The sequence below is a fragment of the Coregonus clupeaformis genome, unplaced genomic scaffold (genome assembly GCF_020615455.1).
Source record: "Coregonus clupeaformis isolate EN_2021a unplaced genomic scaffold, ASM2061545v1 scaf0125, whole genome shotgun sequence".
Taxonomy (NCBI): Eukaryota; Metazoa; Chordata; class Actinopteri; order Salmoniformes; family Salmonidae; genus Coregonus; species Coregonus clupeaformis.
Genome location: NW_025533580.1, coordinates 510,671 through 533,424, shown reverse-complemented (window position 1 = coordinate 533,424; position 22,754 = coordinate 510,671). Strand labels below are relative to the sequence as shown.

At 44.6% G+C, this 22,754-nt stretch overlaps 2 protein-coding genes across 2 annotated transcripts; both read left to right on the top strand.

Annotated features, from left to right (window-relative positions):
• ntd5 (ntl-dependent gene 5) lies at positions 1-15,526 on the top strand. Its single transcript, XM_041870363.2, has 8 exons — positions 1-131; positions 5,455-5,601; positions 5,867-6,058; positions 12,003-12,114; positions 12,660-12,733; positions 13,147-13,326; positions 14,521-14,718; positions 14,890-15,526. Exons 1-8 carry the CDS (start codon positions 65-67, stop codon positions 14,970-14,972), a joined length of 1,053 nt encoding a protein of 350 aa, XP_041726297.2. The 5' UTR covers positions 1-64; the 3' UTR covers positions 14,973-15,526.
• A 4,779-nt stretch (positions 15,527-20,305) lies between these two features.
• On the top strand, positions 20,306-22,754 carry LOC121556471 (transcription factor Sp9-like). The gene is made up of 2 exons (XM_041870358.2): positions 20,306-22,116; positions 22,343-22,754. Exons 1-2 carry the CDS (start codon positions 20,446-20,448, stop codon positions 22,682-22,684), a joined length of 2,013 nt encoding a protein of 670 aa, XP_041726292.2. The 5' UTR covers positions 20,306-20,445; the 3' UTR covers positions 22,685-22,754.

The following is a 22,754-nucleotide window of genomic DNA, read 5'->3' as shown; positions in this document are numbered from 1 at the left end:
AAAATGTTCTGTTTCCTGTTGTGCCTCCTTCATAACGGCTGAGACCAGGGTCAGGGCTGGAAGGATGGACTCTGTGCTGTTGCTGCTGTCGCTGTGGGCTCTGGCTGGCTCTGTTCCTCTGCAGACTGCAGGTAAGTTCAGCTCAGACCTCCTCTATCTCTCTCTCACACACATTGTCTATGACACTATGTAACTGTATGTGATGCCTAGACAGAGCTTGTCACACCTAGGCTGAGCTGGGCTTTGAATTGGCCCTTGGATAGATTAGTAAATCTGTTGATTATTTCAGATAATTTAAAAATCTAGAGCTTGCGTTTGTTTTTCAATGAGTGTACTGTATATTTAATATTTATTCCTGTCTTTGTTGTATTGACATAGGTTGTGTTTTGGTTGTGTGTTATGGTTGGGGCATGCTGATACACTCCTGACTCTACAAACTTATTGGATGCATTTGCAGTTTGTTTTGGTTGTGTTTTGCACAAAGATCATGCCTACAAAACATACTAACCTCTCAGAGGTTAGCATTCTTTGGGGGGTATGATATTTACTGTAACTTTCTCACTCATCCTAATTCATGATTTTTCACAATCATGGTAGCATCCACATTAATGTAAAAGTGTTCAGAAACAAATGCTATTCTTATTTACAATAAAAGTTACTCAAAAATGACACAATACATTATTTGGCATTCATTTACAGTGGGGAAAAAAGTATTTAGTCAGCCACCAATTGTGCAAGTTCTCCCACTTAAAAATATGAGAGAGGCCTGTAATTTTCATCATAGGTACACGTCAACTATGACAGACAAATTGAGGGGAAAAAATCCAGAAAATCACATTGTAGGATTTTTTATGAATTTATTTGCAAATGATGGTGGAAAATAAGTATTTGGTCACCTACAAACAAGCAAGATTTCTGGCTCTCACAGACCTGTAACTTCTTCTTTAAGAGGCTCCTCTGTCCTCCACTCGTTACCTGTATTAATGGCACCTGTTTGAACTTGTTATCAGTATAAAAGACACCTGTCCACAACCTCAAACAGTCACACTCCAAACTCCACTATGGCCAAGACCAAAGAGCTGTCAAAGGACACCAGAAACAAAATTGTAGACCTGCACCAGGCTGGGAAGACTGAATCTGCAATAGGTAAGCAGCTTGGTTTGAAGAAATCAACTGGGGAGCAATTATTAGGAAATGGAAGACATACAAGACCACTGATAATCTCCCTCGATCTGGGGGCTCCACGCAAGATCTCACACTGTGGGGTCAAAATGATCACAAGAATGGTGAGCAAAAATCCCAGAACCACACGGGGGGACCTAGTGAATGACCTGCAGAGAGCTGGGACCAAAGTAACAAAGCCTACCATCAGTAACACACTACGCCGCCAGGGACTCAAATCCTGCAGTGCCAGACGTGTCCCCCTGCTTAAGCCAGTACATGTCCAGGCCCGTCTGAAGTTTGCTAGAGTGCATTTCGACTGATCCGTGTAAAGGAAAGAATGAATGGGGCCATGTATCGTGAGATTTTGAGTGAAAACCTCCTTCCATCAGCAAGGGCATTGAAGATGAAACGTGGCTGGGTCTGTCAGCATGACAATGATCCCAAACACACCGCCCGGGCAACGAAGGAGTGGCTTCGTAAGAAGCATTTCAAGGTCCTGGAGTGGCCTAGCCAGTCTCCAGATCTCAACCCCATAGAAAATCTTTGGAGGGGAGTTGAAAGTCCGTGTTGCCCAGCGACAGCCCCCAAAACATCACTGCTCTAGAGGAGATCTGCATGGAGGAATGGGCCAAAATACCAGCAACAGTGTGTGAAAACCTTGTGAAGACTTACAGAAAACGTTTGACCTGTGTCATTGCCAACAAAGGGTATATAACAAAGTATTGAGAAACTTTTGTTATTGACCAAATACTTATTTTCCACCATAATTTGCAAATAAATTCATTAAAAACCCTACAATGTGATTTTCAGGAAAAAAAAATCTCATTTTGTCTGTCATAGTTGACGTGTACCTATGATGAAAATTACAGGCCTCTCTCATCTTTTTAAGTGGGAGAACGTGCACAATTGGTGGCTGACTAAATACTTTTTTCCCCCACTGTATGTTGGGCGTAACATAATCCAAAACACAACCAAAACAAACTGCAAATGCATTCAACAAGTTTGTAGAGTCACAAGCTTGATGTAGTCATTGCATGCTAGGAATATGGGACGGAATACTGAACTAAATGTAATACACTTTAAGTGAATACCTTTTTTTTCTCTGCTCTGCTGATGACTATTTTCCCCCGCTCATACAGAAGTAATAATTTTGTGTATTATTATTATTAATTAATTAAAATGTTCACCCTCAGGACCTCTACTTCCCGCAGCTATGGTAGGGGAGTGTACTGCAGGTGTATGAGAGCCAATGTGTGTGTATGTGTGTGTTTGCACAGTTGTGTGTGTGTGTGTCCCGTCCGCCTGTGTGTACAGTATATGAATGTATGCCGTTGATTGGTCACACATGTGCAGCTGTCAGCATGAGAGAACACGAGTTGGGGGACCCCTCTATTCCTCTCCCTCTCCCCCTCTCTCTCTGTTCCAGATGTGATGTATATTAAGGGCGTGTCTTTCTCTCTCTCTTTCTCTCTCTCTCTCTCTCTCTCTCTCTCTCTCTCTCTCTCTCTCTCTCTCTCTCTCTCTCTCTCTCTCTCTTGTGTGTGTGTGTGTGTGTGTGTGTGTGCTGGGCTACAGTCCATGCTGTGTTGAGAATATGAATTAATTATGTGTTTTATGTTAAACACATGGAAGGAAAATACAGTGGATTCCTAGGAAGAGATGGAATCATAGAACTAGATGTCCAAATTGGAATCAGATTTAGGCCCCTATTCAATCAAACTATAACCAGGTTTACATTCTGCACAGCACTGTAACCTTTGCTCACCTGAGTACATGAATCCCTACAAATGTGCCAGAAGAAAATTGTCCTCTTTGAAAACCTGGGTACCAGGTTTGATAGAAAAAAATCCCTATCTGATTCACACTTCAGTTACCATTTCCATTCTGATTTCATGTTCCCACCTCTCCATTTCTCTCTCCTGGCCAATGTACTCAATTCCAGGTCTGATTTGGTTAAGCTATCTACAGTGCCTTCAGAAAGTATTCATACCTCTTGACTTATTCCAGGTTTCTAGAAATGTTAGCAAATGTATTGAAAATTAAATACAGAAATGTCTCATTTACATAAGTATTCACACCCCTGAGTCAATACGTTAGAGTTAGAATCACCTTACAGCTGTGAGTCTTTCTGGGTAAGTCTCTAAGAGCTTTGCACACCTGGATTGTACAATATTTGCACATTATTATAACAAGTTGGTTGTTGATCATTGCTAAACAGTCATTTTCAAGTCTTGCCATAGATTTTCAAGCCGATTTAAGTCAAAACGTTAACTAGGCCACTCAGAAACATTAGATGTCATCTTGGTAAGCAACTCCAGTGAATATTTGTCTTTGTGTTTTAGGTTATTGTCTTGGTGAAAGGTGAATTTGTCTCCCAGTGTCTGTTGGAAAGCAGACTGAAACAGGTTTTCCTCTAGGATTTTGCCTGTGCTTAGCTCTATTCTGTTAATTTTTTATTCAAATAAACTCCCTAGTCCTTGATGATGACAAGCATACACATAACATGATGCAGCCACCACCATGCTTGAAAATATGAAGAGTGGTACTCAGTGATGTGTTGTGTTGGATTTGCCCCAACCATAATGCTTTGTATTCAGGACAAAAAGTTAATTTCATAAAGTTATTTTCTTTGCCAAATTCTTCGCAGTTTTACTTTAGTGCCTTATTGCAAACAGGATGTATGTTTGGAATATTTGTATTCTGTACAGGCTTCCTTCTTTACAATGTTGTTGATCCATCCACAGTTTTCTCCTATCACAGCCATTCAACTCTGTAACTGTTTTAAAGTCACCATTGGCCTCATGGTGAAATCCCTGAGCGGTTTCCTTCCTCTCTGGCAACTGAGTTAGGAAGGACGCCTGTATCTTTGTAGTGACTGGGTGTATTGATACACCACCCAAAGTGTAATGAATAACTTCACCATGCTCAAAAGGATATTCAATGTCTGCTTTTTTTAAAACCCATCTACCAATAGGTGCCCTTCTTTGTGAGGCATTGGAAAACCTCCCTGGTCTTTGTGGTTGAATCTGTGTTTGAAATTCACTGCTCGACTGAGGGACCTTACAGATAATTGTATGTGTGGGGTACAGAGATGGGGTAGTCATTCAAAAATCATGCTAATAAACACCATTATCGCACACAGAGTTAGTCCATGCAACTTATTATGTGACTTGTTAAGCAAATGTTTATTCCTGAAGTTATTTAGGCTTGCCGTTACCAAGGGGTTGAATACTTGACTCAAGACATTTCAGCTTTTCATTTTTAATTAATTTGTAAAAATGTCTAAAACATAATTCCACTTTGACATTATGGGGTATTGTGTGTAGGCCAGTGACAGAAATTGAATCAATTTTAAATTCAGGCTGTAACTCAACAAAATGTGGAAAAAGTCAAGGGGTGTGAAAACCTTCTGAAGGCCCTATACATAATATAGGAGTATTCAACTGGCGGTCCGCGGAGATAATGCATGCGGTCTGCAAAAAATATATGATTAATAATAATAATAATATATATATTCTCTCAATGTTTTTATTAATATTGCTAGCAACAACAGAATAAACACATTTTGAATTACATATCAACAGTAGAAAAGAGGAGAATATCTTCTTTCTAATGATGTCAACTTTATTTCTCAACTCCTAATATTGAGGGGAAAATATATATGATTGGAGCCAATTACGCTGGAGTATCTGACATAGGCTTTGAAAAAGCACCCGTGAATAGGCTACTGGTGTGGCAAGTGCCGCTGGCTGCTGGTAAGCTTACTTGACTTGGACACCCATTTTTGCCAACACATGGCTAACCTTTGTTTAACCAGCTAAACAGCTGCTCTTAGCGAAAATGTGTTTGGAGTTACTTATAGGCTATGTTAGAGTTTACACTTCCTCTTCCAATTATAATGTGGGGAGGTCAAAATAATGAAACACTATCTACCAAATCTATTCATTTTAAAATGTTGATTACTTCTCCTTGCCGTTATCATTCACCTGATGATAAGACAAGACGTGATTTTTTTGGGGGGGCTAACGTATGATGGGGGTCACTGGGTTGCCAGTTTGCCTGGGAGGGGGTCCCTGGGCAAGAAAAGGTTGAAGACCCCTGACATAATATGGTAATATATGCCATTTAGTAGACACTTTTATCCAAAGTGACTTAAAGTAATGCGGACATAAAAAAGCTTTCTCATTTGGGTGGTCCCGGGAATCAAACCCACCACCCTTACATTGCAATCACCATGCCCTACCAACTGAGCTAGATGACCACATCACTCCACTTCTGTCTCTCTCCTAGTCGAGGCATCTGAGGCGTGTCCAGAGAGGCTGCTGGGTAACGAGCGGAGAAGGACGTGTCCAAAACCCTGTACACAGGACAAGGACTGTGGCAACAAGCGCCAGTGCCTGTGTGACGGCCAGTGTGGCCTCAGCTGTGTGGCTCCAGGTAAGTGTGTGTGTGTTCTGGTTTGTCAGTTGGGTCTCAGCTGCGAGGGACTCTTTTTAAAATCATTGCACATGTTCATGTGTGTTCCAAATGAGGAAATGAGGCACTCGACATGGCTTTACATCATCACCAGTGATGCCCCATCTATAAGTGCCTCCTTTTCAGTTTAGCTGTCCAAAAACGTACTAGGCCCATTCTAAATTGTTCTTGATTATCTTATCTCTCCTCTTCAACCTTTCCACTCCTCCATCTCTTCCTTCCCCAGGTCGTACTTGTCCCTGGCCCCTGCCCTCCGGGAACAACTTTGTTGCTTCCCTCCTCTCTCCCACTCCCTCCTTCTCTGCCCTCCTCGAGGTGCGTTGTGACCCAGGCTACATGTTGCCCAACGGCTTGGATGCAGCCATCCGTCGTTGCCAAGGCGACCGACAATGGAGCAGTGATGATCCCAACTGCACAGGTGGGTACAAGAACAGTGCAGAGAGGCAGAATGTTCTGGATGCAATTTAGATAACATTACCTCTGCTCATTGGAAGGACCCTGGAAATAGGAAAGAGAAAGGGGGATACCTAGTCAGTTGTACAACTGAATGCATTCAACCCAACTGTGTCTTCCGCATTTAACCCAACCCCTTTGAATCAGAGAGGTGCGGGGGGCTGCCTTAATCAACGTCCATGTCATCGGCGCTCGGGGAGCAGATGTTGTTGGGGGGTTAACTGCCTTGCTCAATGGAGTTTACTGGCCCAACGCGCTTAACCGCTACGCTACCTGCCGCCCCCAAAGAATGGAATGGAATGCACATACTGTAGATTGCACAGTGAATGGAATGGAACCCCCTCTGTTCTATTCAGTCTGTTTCTATCTGTTACATCATGTTCTATTCTATTGATATTTTTTCCCAGAGGTAGCTTTTCACTCTGTCAGGCGTCAGTGTGTAGCGGTAGGACGGAGTCAGGCGCAGGACACAGAGCTAGTAGACAACGTACTTTACTCGTAAATAACAAATGAACATAAACTCCACGCAGGGAGGACAATCCCGCTCACCAGTCGATAACACCAAACATAGAACAAACACGCACACAACACAGTGGGAGCCAGAGGGTTAAATAGGGAACAAATTATAGACATAATGGGAACCAGGTGTGTACAATGAAGACAAAACAAGTAGAACACAGAAACATAGATCGGTAGCAGCTAGTACTCCGGTGACGACGAACGCCGAAGCCTGCCCGAGCAAGGAGGAGGTGCAGCCTCGGCTGAATCTGTGACACACTCTTAGAAAAAAGGGTTCAAAAAGGGTTCTTCAGCTGCCCCCATAGGAGAACCCTTTTTGGTTCCGGGTAGAACCCTTTTGTGTTCCATGTAGAACCCTCTATGGGGCTCTCTATTCTAAGAGTGTATTGGTGAATCAGGAATGAAGGCACTGTGTGTGTGTGTGTGTTTGTGTGTGTGTGTGTGTGTGGGCGTCTGTGTGTGTGTGTGTCTGTGTGTGAGGTGTGCGTGCGGTGTGTGTGTGTTTATGTGTGTGTGTGTACCTCAGGAATGGGCCTCTGTGATGGTGTTATTTTGTTGGCAGTTTGTCTGCTTGCGTAGACTGAGACATTGTGTAACCAGGGCCCATTCTCTACATTGCCTTAGCAACGGGACTATCAGCTGTTGATACTAGGACTGCAGTCCAGAAAGAGGCAGGGCTTGATTAGTTCACAGTGTGTCCGTGCCAGATAGGGTGAAAGAGCATGTTCTAGTGTTCATCTCCTCCTGGTTGTGTTCTTTTAACCTTTATTTAACCTTTGTGTGTTTCAGCGTGTGAGTCAAGTGTGTCTTTTAGGAGTGTGAAGGTCTGCATGAATTTGTGTCCTCTGTGCACTATTGTGTGAGTGTGTGGGTGTGTACTTATAGTGTTATATGTGTGCGTTTGTATGTGTGTGTATGTGTCCGTGTCCCAGTCTCACAGAGCTCCTTCACACAGACTGGCACTAGGTTGGCTGGGTGTCTTCCTGTGTGTATTCTGTACATTTGTCTATGAGTTTATTTGAGCTGTGCTCCTTCGTGCTTATTGAAAGGCAGTGGGCGGTAGATCACTGTCAGAGTGTCAAATAGCTGTGTGTATGTGTGTGTGTTTAAGAGAGAGAGAGAGAGAGAGAGAGAGAGAGAGAGAGAGAGAGAGAGAGAGAGAGAGAGAGAGAGAGGGGAGAGCGAGAGAGAGAGAGGGGAGAGCGAGAGAGAGAGAGGGGGAGAGGGGGAGAGAGAGAGAAAGAAAGAGAAAGAGAGAGGGGGAGAGAGAGAGAGAGAGAGAGAGAGAGAGAGAGAGAGAGAGAGAGAGAGAGAGAGAGAGAGAGAGGGGAGAGCGAGAGAGAGAGAGAGGGGCGAGAGAGAGAAAGAAAGAGAAAGAGAGAGGGGGGAGAGAGAGAGAGAGAGAAAGAAAGAGAAAGAGAGGGGGGGGGAGAGAGAAAGGAAGATATTTTGTATATACATTGAATGTGTGTGGGAGGTGGATCACAGATAGAGTGTCAAAGAGCTGTTTGTGTGTGTGTGTGTTTGTGTGTGTGTGTGTGATGTATGTGTGTGTGTGTTTGTGTGTGATGTGTGTGTGTGTGTGTTTGTGTGTGTGTGATGTGTGTGTGTGTTTGTGTGTGTGTGTGTGTGTGTGATGTATGTGTGTGTGTGTGTGTTTGTGTGTGATGTGTGTGTGTGTGTGTGTTTGTGTGTGTGTGTGTGATGTGTGTGGGCGACGGATCACAGTCAGAGAGCTCTCTTGCTCATGCAGCTCTGGGCCATGCTGTTCCCTCTTCTCCTCTCCTCTCTCAACCTCTCTTCCTCTCATCCTCTTCTCCTCTCATCCTTTTCCATCTGAGAGGCCCCTGATAAGGTCTCTCCCCTCAGAGAGAGCCAAGGACAAGCAAGCAGCTCTGGGCTATTTACTGTGTTTGTTTGGTGAAGCAGAACTGGGCTGTAGAGAGAAGTGTGCAGTGTGTGTGTGTGTGTGTGTGTGTGTGTGTGTGTGTGTGTGTGTGTGTGTGTGTGTGTGTGGTGGACTTGATTGGGAAAGAGGTGCACAGCTTGGCTACCTGGACATCTCTCTGCTTTCACTACCACTCCTTTAAGACAGATGTACCTGTCAGGCAGCAGTAGTTTCACACTGGACCCTGGCTGTGTGGGAGGCAGGCAGGCAGGCAGGCAGGCAGGCAGGCAGGCAGGCAGGCAGGTAGGCAGGCAGGCAGGCAGGCAGGTAGGCAGGCAGGCAGGCAGGCAGGTAGGCAGGCAGGCAGGCAGGCAGGCAGGCAGGCAGGCAGGCAGGTAGGTAGGTAGGCAGGCAGGCAGGCAGGCAGGCAGGCAGGCAGGCTGGCTGGAGAGCACAGAGAAGAGGGCCACAGTTAGAACACTGAACCAACCCAGCTCCAGGCACTCACACACACTCCCCATACAGCCACACACTCAACTCACTCACCCCGCTCATACTTAGTTACACACAGGATTTATATAGCTACGTATAGGATTAGATATGTTTCAAAAACACTCAGTGAACTGACCCCTTTTGATGTTGCTCATGTGTGTCTAAGGGAGAGTTTTACACAGAAGAGAGCCTCTCTCTACCTGCTGTAGTTAGTCTGCATATCAAACTACCCATCCAACATCCATCCCTATAAATCTGAGGTCACTTCAACACCTCTACAAAGAGCCTCTCTTGATATTTATATTTCCATGAACGAGAGGCACTCATACTTCCAGGAATGAGCAATCCATGCGGTTATACAACTAATGCCGCATCTCTCTCTTTCTGTCACTCTCTCTCTCTCTCTCTCTCTCTCTCTCTCTCTCTCTCTCTCTCTCTGTCTCTCTCTCTCTCTCTCTCTCTTTCTCTCTGTCTCTCTCTCTCTCTCTCTCTCTCTCTCTCTCTCTCTCTCTCTCTCTCTCTGTCTCTGTCTCTCTCTCTCTCTGTCACTCTCTCTCTCTGTCACTCTCTCTCTCTCTCTCTCTCTCTCTCTCTCTCTGCAGCAGTATGCATGCTTATCAGCTAGTTACAATCATCTATTTTCAGATTCCTTTTTTCCACGGAGGATATTCATTTTCCTGACTCATAGCTACGACTACCTGCAACACCTATAACCTACAGAGGTTATTGTTATATGAGTGACCTGGCCAGTTAAAGGGACATGTGAGGTGTTGACCGCTATGTATCCTGAAGAGGAGTCCCCCCCCATTCCACTAATCCCTGTTTACTGTGTTTCCTGCTCTCAATCCCATAATTCACATTAGCTACACACTACTTTGTGTGTGTGTGTGTGTGTGTGTGTGTGAGTGAATGTGTGTGGCTGTGTGTGTGTGTGTGTGTGTGTGTGTGTGTGTGTGTGTGTGTGTGTGTGAGAGTGAATGTGTGTGGCTGTGTGTCTGTGTGTGTATTTTTATGTTGCTGTGTTGTGTTCCTGTTTTTTCTATGAATTCTATTATGCACCTTAGTTACATGTTGATATGTGTGTGTGTGTGTGTGTGTGTGTCTTTCAACAATGTGTGTGTTTCTGTATGTGTGTAGGCTATGAATGGTCCTCTGTAGCTCAGCTGGTAGAGCACGACGCTTGTAACGCCAAGGTAGTGGGTTCGATCCCCGGGACCACCCATACACAAAAAAAAATGTATGCACGCATGACTGTAAGTCGCTTTGGATAAAAGCGTCTGCTAAATGGCATATTAATGAATCGCATTATAGGCACCAGCAGTGAATGACATACAGTGCCTTCAGAAAGTATTCACACCTCTTGACTTTTTCCACATTTTGTTGTTACAAAGTGGGATTAAAATGGATTTAATTGTCATTTTTTGTCAACGATCTACTTAAAATACTCTGTAATGTCGATTGTACAGTATTTGCCCATTATTCTTTTTAAAATTCTTCAAGCTCTGTCGACTTCGTTGTTGGTCATTGCTAGACAGTAATTTTCAAGTCTTGCCATAGAATTTCAAGCCGATTTCAGTCAAAACTGTAACTAGGCCACTTAGGAACATTCAATGTCATCTTGGTAAGCAACTCCAGTGTATAATTGGCCTTGCGTTTTAGGTTATTGTCCAGTTGAAAGGTGGATTTGTCTCCCAGTGTCTGTTGGAAAGCAGATTGAACCAGGTTTTCCTCTCAGACTTTGCCTGTGCTTAGCTCTATTCATTTTCTTTTTATTCTAAAAAACTCCCTAGTCCTTGATGATGACAAGCATACCCATAACATGATGCAGCCACCACCATGCTTGAAAATATGAAGAGGGGTACTCAGTAATGTGTTGTGTTGGATTTGCCCCAAACATAATGCTTTGTATTCAGGACAACATTTTAATTTCTTTGCCACATTTTTTGCAGTATTACTTTAGTGCCTTATTGCAAACAGGATGCATGTTTTGGAATATTTCGATTCTGTACAGGCTTTCTTCTTTTCACTCTGTCATTTGGGTTAGTATTGTGGAGTAACTACAAGTTTCCTCCTATCACAACCATTTAACTCTGTAACTGTTTTAAAGTCACCATTGGCCTCATGGTGAAATCCCTGAGCGGTTTCCTTCCTCTCTGGCAACTGAGTTAGGAAGTACGCTTGTATCTTTGTAGCTACTGGGTGTATTGATACACCATCCAAAGGGTCATTAATAACTTCACCATGCTCAAAGGGATATTAAATGTTGGCTTTTTTCATTTTTACCCATCTACCAATAGGTGCCCTTCTTTGTGAGGCATTGGAAAACCTCCCTGGTCTTTGTGGTTGAATCTGTGTTTGAAATTCACTGCTCGACTGAGGGACCTTACAGATAATTGTAGGTGTGGGGTACAGAGATGAGGTAGTCATTCAAAAATCATGTTAATAAACACCATTATTGCACACAGAGTTAGTCCATGCAACTTATTATGTGACTTGTTAAGCAAAAGTTTACTCCTGAAGTTATTTAGGCTTGCCATAACAAAGGGGTTGAATACTTATTGACTTAAGACCTTTCAGCTTAGATTTTTTTTATTAATTAGCAAACATTTCTAAAAACATATTCCACTTTGACATTATGGGGTATTGTGTGTAGATCAGTGACACAACATCTAAATGTAATCAATTTTAAATTGAAACATAACATGTGGAAAAGGTCAAGGGGTGTGAATACTTTCTGAAGGCACTGCAAAACATCATCAGCACCGTGTGTGTGTATGTGTGTGTATGTGTGTGTGTCTGAGTGGGTGTGTGTGTGAACCTAGTGACTCAATTGAACAGAATGTACAAATGTGTTTTGTTACAGATGTTTTGTCCTTGTTGTGCTGTGCTCCCTTTTCCTCCCCCTCTCTCTGTTCCTCTCTCCTTTCTTCTTAACCTCTTTTCCCCTCTCTTCCACCTTTCTCTTCCCCCCTCCCTCCCTCATGTGCTTCTACATCTTCCCCCTCTGTAGCCCCCACTTCCCCCCAGGTCTCATGTCCTTTACCTAAGGAGGTGACTGACACCTTCAGCGTCCATGGATCCGCAGTCGCTGGAACAACCATCCGCTACACCTGTCTGTCTGGGTGAGAGAGGGAGGGAGGGAGGGAGGGAGGGAAGGAGAGAAGGTAGGGATGAGAACAAGAGCGGTTGGAAGAGGCACGGTGGGAGAGCGAGAGACAGGATGAGAGGTTTGAGACAGAGAGAGAGAGAGAGAGAGAGAGAGAGAGAGAGAGAGAGAGAGAGAGAGAGACAGAGAGAGAGAGAGACGAGAGAGAGAGAGAGAGAGAGAGAGAGAGAGAGAGAGAGAGAGAGAGAGAGAGAGAGAGAGAGAGAGCGAGAGAGAGAGAGGAGTCACATCCAAATCACATCCGAATGCGTATGTCAGTTGGAATCATGTATCTTATACACACCTTCTGAGACAGAGCCAACAGAGAGGTGAACCACTTAGTTTATTACCAGTCAATTAGTCATATAACCACCCTCTCTCCCTCTCTCTCTGTATCTCTCTTTCTCCCTCTCTCTTTCTCCCTCGCTCTCTGTCTCTCTCTCTCCCTCTCTCTTTCTCCCTCTCTCTCTGTCTCTCTTGCTCATTCTCTCTCTCATGCCCCCCCCCACCTTCTCTCTCCAGGGAGCTGGTGGGAAACAGTGAGAATCTCTGTAATATTGACCAGACCTGGCAGTACCCTCACCCCATCTGTCAAAGTAAGTGTGTGTGTTTTATAATGTATAGTGTTTGATAGAGAGAGCGCGAGCAGGCAAGCAGAGGGAGAGCATCAGAGCCATGGAAAATGATGGTTGGCGTGTGGGTGGATGGATTGGGACTTTTGAGTGTGAGTGTGTGTATGTGTGGTTGTGTGTTTGTGTGTGTGTATTTTGCGGAGGAGGTTATTGTACTCTGCACTTCTAAATCGTTCTACTTTGTGTGTGTGTGTGTGTGTGTCTTTTTATGTGTGTGAGTGAGAGACTGCAAGTTCTGTTGTTATGTTTCATAGTACTTTACTGCCACCTTCTGGCCTAAACAGAGAATAACATCTCTCGCAAATTCATTCAGCAATTTTCTTCAATCCTGGTCTGGTAAATGTGCATATACAGTGACCTTCTCTCTCCTGTTCCAGGGGTGTGGTGCCCGCCCCCCCAGGAGGTGAACCAGGGGTACCTGGTGGCGGTACAGAGGACTGAGTACGATGTGGGCGATGCCATTTATTACCTCTGTAAGAAGAACCACCTGCTGGATGGACCCAACCGGGTCACCTGCCAGTCCAACGGCACCTGGAGCGCAGTGCCCTACTGCCGAGGTGAGACCTACCTGATACACACAGTGCCCACTGTTGTGTGTGTGTGTGTGTGTGAGAGAGAGAGAGAGAGAGAGAGAGAGAGAGAGAGAGAGAGAATTAGGCCAATAACCGCTAATTATCAAAATCCAGAAAAGAGCCGTTAAATTCTATAACCACTTAAAAGGAAGCGATTCCCAAACCTTCCATAACAAAGCCATCACCTACAGAGAGATGAACTTGGAGAAGAGTCCCCTAAGTAAGCTTGTCCTGGGGCTCTGTTCACAAACACAAACAGACCCCACAAAGCCCCAGGACAACAACAACAACAACAACAACATCACAATTAGACCCAACCAAATCATGAGAAAACAAAAAGAGAATTACTTGACACATTGGAAAGAACAAACAAAAAAACAGAGCAAACTAGAATGCTATTTGGCCCTAAACAGAGAGTACACAGTGGCAGAATACCTGACCACTGTGACTGACCCAAACTTAAGGAAAGCTTTGACTGTGTACAGACTCAGTGAGCATAGCCTTGCTATTGAGAAAGGCCGCCGTAGGCAGACCTGGCTCTCAAGAGAAGACAGGCTATGTGCACACTGCCCACAAAATGAGGTGGAAACTGAGCTGCACTTCCTAACTTCCTGCCAAATGTATGACCATATTAGAGACACATATTTCCCTCAGATTACAGCGATCCACAAAGAATTTGAAAACAAACCCAGTTTTGATAAACTCCCTTATCTACTGGGTGAAAAACCACAGTGTGCCATCACAGCTGCAAGATTTGTGACCTGTTGCCACAAGAAAAGGGCAACCAGTGAAGAACAAACACCATTGTAAATACAACCCATATTTATGTTTATTTATTTTCCCATTTGTACTTTAACTATTTGCACATTGTTACAACACTGTATATATACATAATATGACATTTGAAATGTCTTTATTCTTTTGAAACTTCTGAATGTAATGTTTACTGTTAATATTTATTGTTTATTTCACTTTTGTTTACTATCTACTTCACTTGCTTTGGCAATGTTAACACACGTTTCCCATGCCAATAAAGCCCTTAAATTGAAATTGAAATTGAAGTTGAAATTGAATTGAGAGAGAGAGAGAGAGAGAGAGAGAGAGAGAGAGAGAGAGAGAGAGAGAGAGAGTAGATAGAATATTGACCTTTGTTCTTCATCCTGTACTTCCTGTTCTTAGCGCGCTGTCCAATCCCAGCGGAGCGGAGCCGTGTTCTGATTGGTGGGCTGAAGCGTTGGCCCTATGACGTGACAGACTCGGTGGTTCCTCACGGGGAGAGCGTGACATTCTACTGTAAACACTCAAGGAAGCAGTGCAGCTTCCCGTACACACAGACCTGCTTCGACGGCAGGCTCAACCCCCCCTTCTGCTACCTGGGTGAGTTGGGACCCCAGAACTGGTGCCCTGTCTACCATTATCTATGGTAAACCCTTGGTGCCTTCCTCGTCTTTCTATGTGACTGTTAAGTGGGCAGGAGACCTCTGGGTATACTTATATTGTCTTCATTTGATGTAACATGTCTGTCACCTCCCTCCTTCTGTGTCCCAGAACCCACCTGGCTGCAGTACAAACTGTTCCCTCATCGGCTGGTGTCGGAGATCGAAACCTGCTCCCTTGCAGACCTGGAGTAATACCCCAACAGCCCTATCCCTATCGCCTGTCCCCCTCTCTCTCAGCCTGTACCAATGATAGGCTCTACATGTCTTAATAATACGTGTGTTCATGATAATACATGCATTAATACAGAAGTAAAATATAGTCATAATAATCATTCATATAGTTCAAATGCACAGGAGGTTGGTGGCACCTTAATTGGGGAGAACAAGCTCATGTTAATGACTGGAGCGGATAGGTGGAATGGTATCAAATACATCAAACACATGGTTTCCATTCGATGCCATTTCATTTGCACTGTTCCAGACATTATTATGAGCCGTCCTCCCCTCAGCAGCCTCCTGTGTTCAAATGTTCACTTCATGTGTTGTTATGGTGTGACTCTGACTCCTCCCACTGTGGGATCTGACTGACCTTACCTGTTGTTTTGTTTTTACATAGTGTGTCCCTGCCCCAAGGTGGCCCTCAGGATACTCCTCCTCCTTATGTTGTTGACACACCAAGCTCTGAGGCTTGGAAGTTCTATTGATGTGAAGGTTTGAAATAAAAACAACGTTTTTTTGTGATGTAATGATTGTGATATTTCATGATATTTCATGTAATTGAAATGAAATAGAGATAAACACTTGATTCTCACAACAATTAGGACACCCTGATATCTTGCTCGCGCACGCGCACGCGCACACATCCATCTTTTGCATTTTCTAAGGTTACATGTCTTTGGATTAAATGGTGATCTGATCTGATCTCATACCGTATACAGTAGCTGCCCACTGTTTACTCAACATGGATTGATTCTAGTCGGACCCAGAATGTCATTGCTAATCGGGATCCTTGGGACGTCCCTACCCCATTGAAGTTTACATTTGATCAAGGTAAGGGTTAAGGTTAGGGTTTAGTAAGGGTTATGGTATGGGTAGGGGTTAAAGTTAGGGTAGGGACGTCCCAAGAATCCTTGATAGCATTAACCAACCCAGAATGCTGCGACGCCATGAGCTCCCCCCTCTCTCTGCTCGCGCAGCAGGCTGAGCGCAGAATCTCGCCTCCTATCTCTTCTCCGCCTCTCATTCATATTTGGTCCTCCGGAAGTATCCACAGCTCGGGTAAGCCAGTGTCTATGCAGCGAGTGAGTCTTATGGGTGGAGTATGTAGTTTATTATCCAGTTTTAAATGTATGGACAGTATACCGGACGCATCCCACACCTGTTATATTGACATGCGTATGTCCATACAATTAAGTTAGTGAAATAAATTACAATATGCCGGTAAAGTTTCCTACATCGCTTTTCCTGCCAGCTATCGGGCTGCGCTCCCTACAGGGCTCGAACCCTCGACTTGTAAAATGGCTGGTTGTGGGTCCATAGACAGCAAGGGCAGTTATTATGGCAAAAATATCAACATAATTGAGACAAATACCGCGGCGTCTTTTTAAAATAAGGGAGCTGAATATATTACATTATATGCCGTTAACAAACATTGTCCCAGGTTCGAGTGTCGTGTCCATTGATGCGCAGTTCATCCACTGATATGAAACAGGGTTTGGCTATTCGGACCTCGGACTGCGCGTAATGGCGTCTCCCATGAACAGCGACACTTGTTATTCCAACATAAATACAGTACGAGGGTGGATAAAGGTTCGAATGGAGGAAAACAAATACTGTCAATATGATATCGACCCAAACCCGTTGCCAAATATTTAACGAATGTCTTATTTTGTATTAGACTATGCCAGACAAACGAAATTCTGTAATCGAAAGAAAAATAGATAGTCTGATTTCGCTGATATCATGCTCTCTTGAACCCTCCGCTGCAGACTGTCGCGTTGATGCTGTGTTAAATTGGCGACTTTGTTTAGAGCCCGGTAAGCAAATTATATAAAACCAGTGAAGTCCATAATAACAGCAAATGTAATGCAAATATGTGCGTCATTTACTCATGCTGCATTACATTTTTAAGATTGACAATCATAGCAATTAAGCATATCAGGTGATCACTGATTGTAGAGCATGAAACCACATACTGTAGCCTTTAAAAAAAAATCTCGCCTCAGGTTATTGAGATAATAGCAGGAATTGGAACTGGTTTGAATGATGATGATGATGATGATGATGATGATGACAATGTAATGGTGATGATGATGACGATGATGATGTGGAAGGTGGTGGTGGGGATGTTATGAAGGGGATAGGATGATTTAACCTAAAGTGTCTTTAGAAAGTATTCATAACCCTTGACTTTTCCACATTTTGTTGTGTTGCAAAGTCGGATTAAAATGGATTTAATTGTCTTTTTTTTGTGTCAACAATCTACATACTCTGTAATGTCAAAGTGGAAGAAAAATTCTAACATTTTTGTATTATTATTATTTTTACAAATTAATGAAACATAAAACACTATCTTGATTAAATAAGTATTCAACCCCCTGAGTCAATACATGTTAAAAATCACCTTTAGTAGCGATTACAGTCTTTCTGGGTAAATCTCCAAGAGATTTCCACACCTGGATTGCGCAACATTTGCCCATTATTCTTTTCAAAATTCTTTAAGCTCTGTCAAATTGGTTGTTGATCATTGCTAGACAACTATTTTCAGATCTTGCCATAGATTTCCAAGCAGATTTAAGTCAAAACTGTAACTCGGCTACTCAGGAACATTCACTGTCTTCTTGGTAAGCAACTCCAGTGTAGATTTGGCCTTGTGTTTTAGGTTATTGTCCTGCTGAAAGGGGAATTCATATTCCAGTGTCTGGTGGAAAGCAGACTGAACCAGGTTTTCCTCTAGGATTTTGCCTGTGCTTAGTTCCATTCCGTTGCTTTTTTATCCTGAAAAACTCCCCAGTCCTTAACGATTACAAGCATACCCATAACATATGATGCCGCCACCACAATGCTTGAAAATATGGGGAGTGGTACTCAGTAATGTGTTGTATTGGATTTGCCCCAAACATAACACTTTGTATTCAGGACAAAAAGTGAATTGCTTTGCCACATTTTTTGCAGTATTACCTTAGTGCCTTGTTGCAAACAGGATGCATGTTTTGGAATATTTTTTATTCTATACAGGCTTCCTTCTTTTCACTCTGTCAATCAGGTTAGTATTGTGGAGTAACTACATAGTTGTTGATCCATCCTCAGTTTTCTCCTATAACAGCCATTCAACTCTGTAACTGTTTCAAAGTCACCATTGGCCTCATGGTGAAATCCCTGAGCGGTTTCCTTCCTCTCCGGCTACTGAGATAGGAAGGACGCATCTTTGTAGTGGCCTCCCCTCCCGAGTGGCGCAGTGGTCTATGGCACTGCATCGCAGTGCTAGCTGTGCCACTAGAGATCCTGGTTCGAATCCAGGCTCTGTCGTAGCCGGCCGCGACCGGGAGACCCATGGGGCGGCGCACAATTGGCCTAGCGTCGTCCAGGGTAGGGGAGGGGAGGGAAGGGCCGGCAGCGATGTAGCTCAGTTGGTAGAGCATGGCGTTTGCAACGCCAGGGTTGTGGGTTCGATTCCCACGCGGGGCCAGTATGAAAAATAATAATGTATGCACTCACTAACTGTAAGTCGCTCTGGATAAGAGCGTCTGCTAAATGACTAAAATGTAAATGTAATGTAAATGTAGTGACTGGGTGTATTGATACACCATCCAAAGTGTAATTAATAACTTCACCATGCTCAAAGGGATTTTTTAATAAAACCCATTTACCAATAGGTGCTATTATTTGCGAGGTGTGGGAAAATGTCCCTTTTCTTTGTGGTTGAATCTGTGTTTGAAATTCACTGCTCGACTGAGGGACCTTACAGATAATTGTATGGATGGGGTACAGAGATGAGGTAGTCATTCAAAAATTATGTTTAAAACTATTATTGCACACAGAGTGAGTCCATGCAATTTATTATGTGACCTGTACTCCTGGACTTATTTAGGCTTGCCATAACAAAGGGGTTGAATACTTATTGACTCAATACATTTTTTATGAATTCGTAAACATTTTGAAAAACATAATTCCACTTTGACATTATTGGGTATTGTGTGTAGGCCAGTGACACATTTTTTAAAATATTTAATCAATTTTAAATTCAGGCTGTAACACAACAAAATGTGGAAAAAGTCAAAGGGTGTAAATACTTTCTGAAGGCACTGTTTTTATAGTAAAACAAGAATAGGAGTTTAATAAATTCATAATAGCCTATTTAGTCTATTTGAATAGTTTGAGTCTAGGCATATATCATTATGCACAATGAAAGAACAAGGAAGATATTCTAACAACATAACACTAATTGAATCAACTTCCTAATGTTGCTGCTCTGATATCTTGTGAAATAGCATAAAGACACCTGCCCACCTCAGGACATCTTCCTTATCAATGAAGCCTATAGTCATTTAATTGACAAGTCCTCTTATTATTTGATTTGAATAATTAATCTCTTGTTAAGATTATACAATATTTTATCCCTATTTTACAGATTTAGGCATGTTCCAAAATGGATTCTCAACAGACGGGGGTTCTGACCAATGGTGGCTCAGATGACAGGAGCATCGGCCAATCCTTGAAGAGATCAGGGACTGTGCCAGAGATCCATGAGGAACCAGTGGACTCCTTGATCTTATCCTGCCCACCAGGTAACCTCCAATAATGCTCCCAGGTGTACTCCAGTACAGGTGTCCAATCAAAACCTTTTGAGGCCAAACAAGGAGGAGGGGCTGGGAGAGCGCCAGATGTGGGCGGGACACAGCCAGCATTACAGGAAGCAGTTGAACCCTGCAGGCTCAACCAACCAATCGCAGTCAAGACTGGACTTCCTGGTGTGTGCGATCAACCAATCAGAATCAAATCAGACGTTCCTGGATTGTGCAACAGGCCAATCACAGACTCTGCAGCTCTCAGCTCTACCAAAGACGTGCTTAACTCTGATTCTAAAGGGAGTAGGTTAGAACCCAGAGCTGTTTCGTCTGGGACCAGTTCAAATGCCCTAACCTCCACTACGGTGACTGGTGTGGGCGAGATGGAGGATGTGTGTGTTGAAGAGATAGAACACAGTGAAGAGCCTCTCCACAGGATGAAGACAGAAGAGAGGGATGAGAGGAGAGATGGAGAGAGGGATGTAAGACAGGACAGGAATGGTAGTCCCATTGTCCCTGAAGCGCCTCTCATCTCCGACACAGCCAAGGCAGAGAGGGATGGAGGGATAAGGGGGGAGAAAGAAAGGAAAGATAGAGAGGATGAGAGAGTGATCCCTCTTTTTCTTCCCCCTAGTCGATGTCATGGTGGGAAAGAGAGACCAGGAGAGGATAGAGAAGGGAGAACAGAGGCAGGGAAAGGAGGAGGGGAGAGAAGAGAGGAAGAGGCAGGGAAAAGAGGAGGGGAGAGAAGAGAGGAAGAGGCAGGGAAAGGAGGAGGGGAGAGAAGAGAGGAAGAGGAGGGAGAAGTATTGGATTTGAGCTTGCCTAAAAAGAGAGAGATCAAGGAGAGGAGCCTTTGGCATGAGAGCTCACTGCTTATGGAGGTAGATGAGGTAGAGGGGGATGGAGATAGGGACATAGTAGAGGAAGATGATGGTGATGATGAAGAGGATTCTATATTGAGAGGGGATGGAGCTGACATTTTTTGGGGACCTCTCCTGTCTCCCTCGTTCTTCTCTACCTCCGTTTTCACCTCCCTCTCTTCCATAGACTGTGACAGTGAAGGTCTTCTCCTGATAGATGACCAGGGTATTCCATACACACTCACCCCTGAAGGGCACAAAGTGCCCCAAATAGACTCTTCCAGGCCAGACAACCCCCCCTCAAGCCAGCCAATGGTGCAGTCCAGCTCATTGGCGGTAGAGGATGACAGGTCGTCTCATATAACCACAGCAGGGGTCACTTACCTCAGCCAAAGTTTAGTAAAAACTCCACACACTCACAAGAAAAACACATGTCCCGCTCCTGTTACGTCTATGAAACCCTCACAGAAGTCAGAACTTATCAAAAATATAGAACACTCAAAGAACCCAGAACTCTTACAGAATGTGGAACCCCCTAAGGTTCTAGATTCAGGTGTGAAAGCTGTTAGCGAGGCTAGTGCTGCTGTTTCCCAACCTTCTAGTTCTGCTGTACCCCTCCAACCCCCTCAGCCCATCCAGATCCTGACTAACCCCTCCTCCAACACCCCCATCCTCCTCTTCCCCTCCTCCCCCCAGCTCTCCTCCACTACCCTAACCAAGACTGATACCAACCCAGGCCTCCTGTCCTTCTCTCTCCCCCTCTCCCTCACCCAGAACTCCCCCAGCACCTCCACCTCTATGTTCCTCCTCCTCTCCTCCTCCACTACCTCTTCCTCCGGTCAGTCTTTCTCTACCTCCACACCCATCGCTCTCATTGACCCCTCCACCGGTCAGCTCTCCCAAATCACTGCCTCCTCTTCATGCTCTCTTTCTCTTTCATCCTCTCTTTCTCTCTCTCTCTCTTCTGGTCAGATCGCCACATCAAGGTCATCCCTCCCTTCCAATCCCTCCCACCCAGTTATTAGATTGACACCCAACAACTCCCCTACCATCCTATCAAGAGAGAGTCCCAGCGTTAACCCTCCCACCCCCCTGACCTCCCCCTCTGTGGTCTCCTCCCTTCCCTACAAGCAGTCCAGTGCTGATGGCAGTTCTAAAGCAGTTCCACTCAGCTCACCTCCTCACAAACACACTGAACCAAACTGTTGTGACCCCAACCCTGATCATCAGTTACTATCTACTGAAGAAACTCAAATGGAGTCTGTTCCAAATGGGTCATCTCCTACTAAAGCCCCTCCCCTTACACACCCGCAATCCCCTTCTCTGTCCTTTGACTTCAGTTTGGAGGCATCCGACCAATCAAAAGCCCCAGAGTCAAAGCACACCTCCCTCCCATGGGACGACCATCTCTACTTCTCCTCCTCCACCGCTCCTCCCTCCCCTCCCCTCGCCCCCATCTTCCCCTCCAGCGGACCCGGTAACCTGGACCCCCTGGATCCTCTGGACCCCCTGTCCCCAGCCTCCTCTCCATCCTCTGGGCCACGAAGGGTCCTCTACTGCCCTCTCTGCCCCAGGATCTTCTACTACCTGTCTGACTTGGAGCGTCACTCCATCACCCACTCTCAGAACAAGCCCCATGTCTGCCTGCAGTGTGGCAAGGCCTTCAAACGCTCCAGCCATCTGCAGGTGAGCTCAGTTGTTCATAAATGTTTGAATTGTGGTGTGGTGATTTGGTGGGCTCATGATGACATATTGTTTTGATTGTGTTTGAAGTGGAACTAGGTCCTTTGTGTCAGATTTCATGTTGTTATGACTGCTATGTAATAAGTAGGTATAAACATATCATAATATATTAACATGAATGTATAGTATTATCTAACAAATGTGACCCTCAACCTTTGACCCTGAACAGAGACACAAGCACATTCACACGGGCGAGAGGAACTTTGTGTGCCCCATCTGCTCCAAGCGCTTCAGGGAGGCGGGCGAGCTGCAGCGCCATCAGAGGGTACACACAGGAGAGAAGCCCTACCAGTGCCCGCTGTGCCACACACGCTTCGCCGAGCGCAACACCCTGCGTCGACACACCAAACGCAAACACCCTTACCACCAGGCAGCTATGGAGATGCTGACAGAGAGAGGAGGAGGAGGGGGAGGAGGGGATGAAGATGAGGGTACAGAAGAGTGGTATAGTTCCAATGTGTCCAACTTGGACAACTCTGACTCTGAACCAGATTCTGAGGTCATTTCCTGATGCTGATCCTCTTGAATAAAGGGAAGGAGAAGAGGAGGAGGAGGAGGAGGAGGAGGAAAGGAGGAGGAGG

Coding starts and splice junctions, on each gene's coding strand:
- ntd5 (XM_041870363.2), top strand. CDS start 65: ATGGACTCTGTGCTGTTGCTGCTGTCGCTGTGGGCTCTGGCTGGCTCT. Junction 132..5,454: donor TGTTCCTCTGCAGACTGCAG/GTAAGTTCAGCT, acceptor TCTCTCTCCTAG/TCGAGGCATCTGAGGCGTGT. Junction 6,059..12,002: donor TGATGATCCCAACTGCACAG/GTGGGTACAAGA, acceptor CCCCCTCTGTAG/CCCCCACTTCCCCCCAGGTC.
- LOC121556471 (XM_041870358.2), top strand. CDS start 20,446: ATGGAGGTAGATGAGGTAGAGGGGGATGGAGATAGGGACATAGTAGAG. Junction 22,117..22,342: donor AACGCTCCAGCCATCTGCAG/GTGAGCTCAGTT, acceptor GACCCTGAACAG/AGACACAAGCACATTCACAC.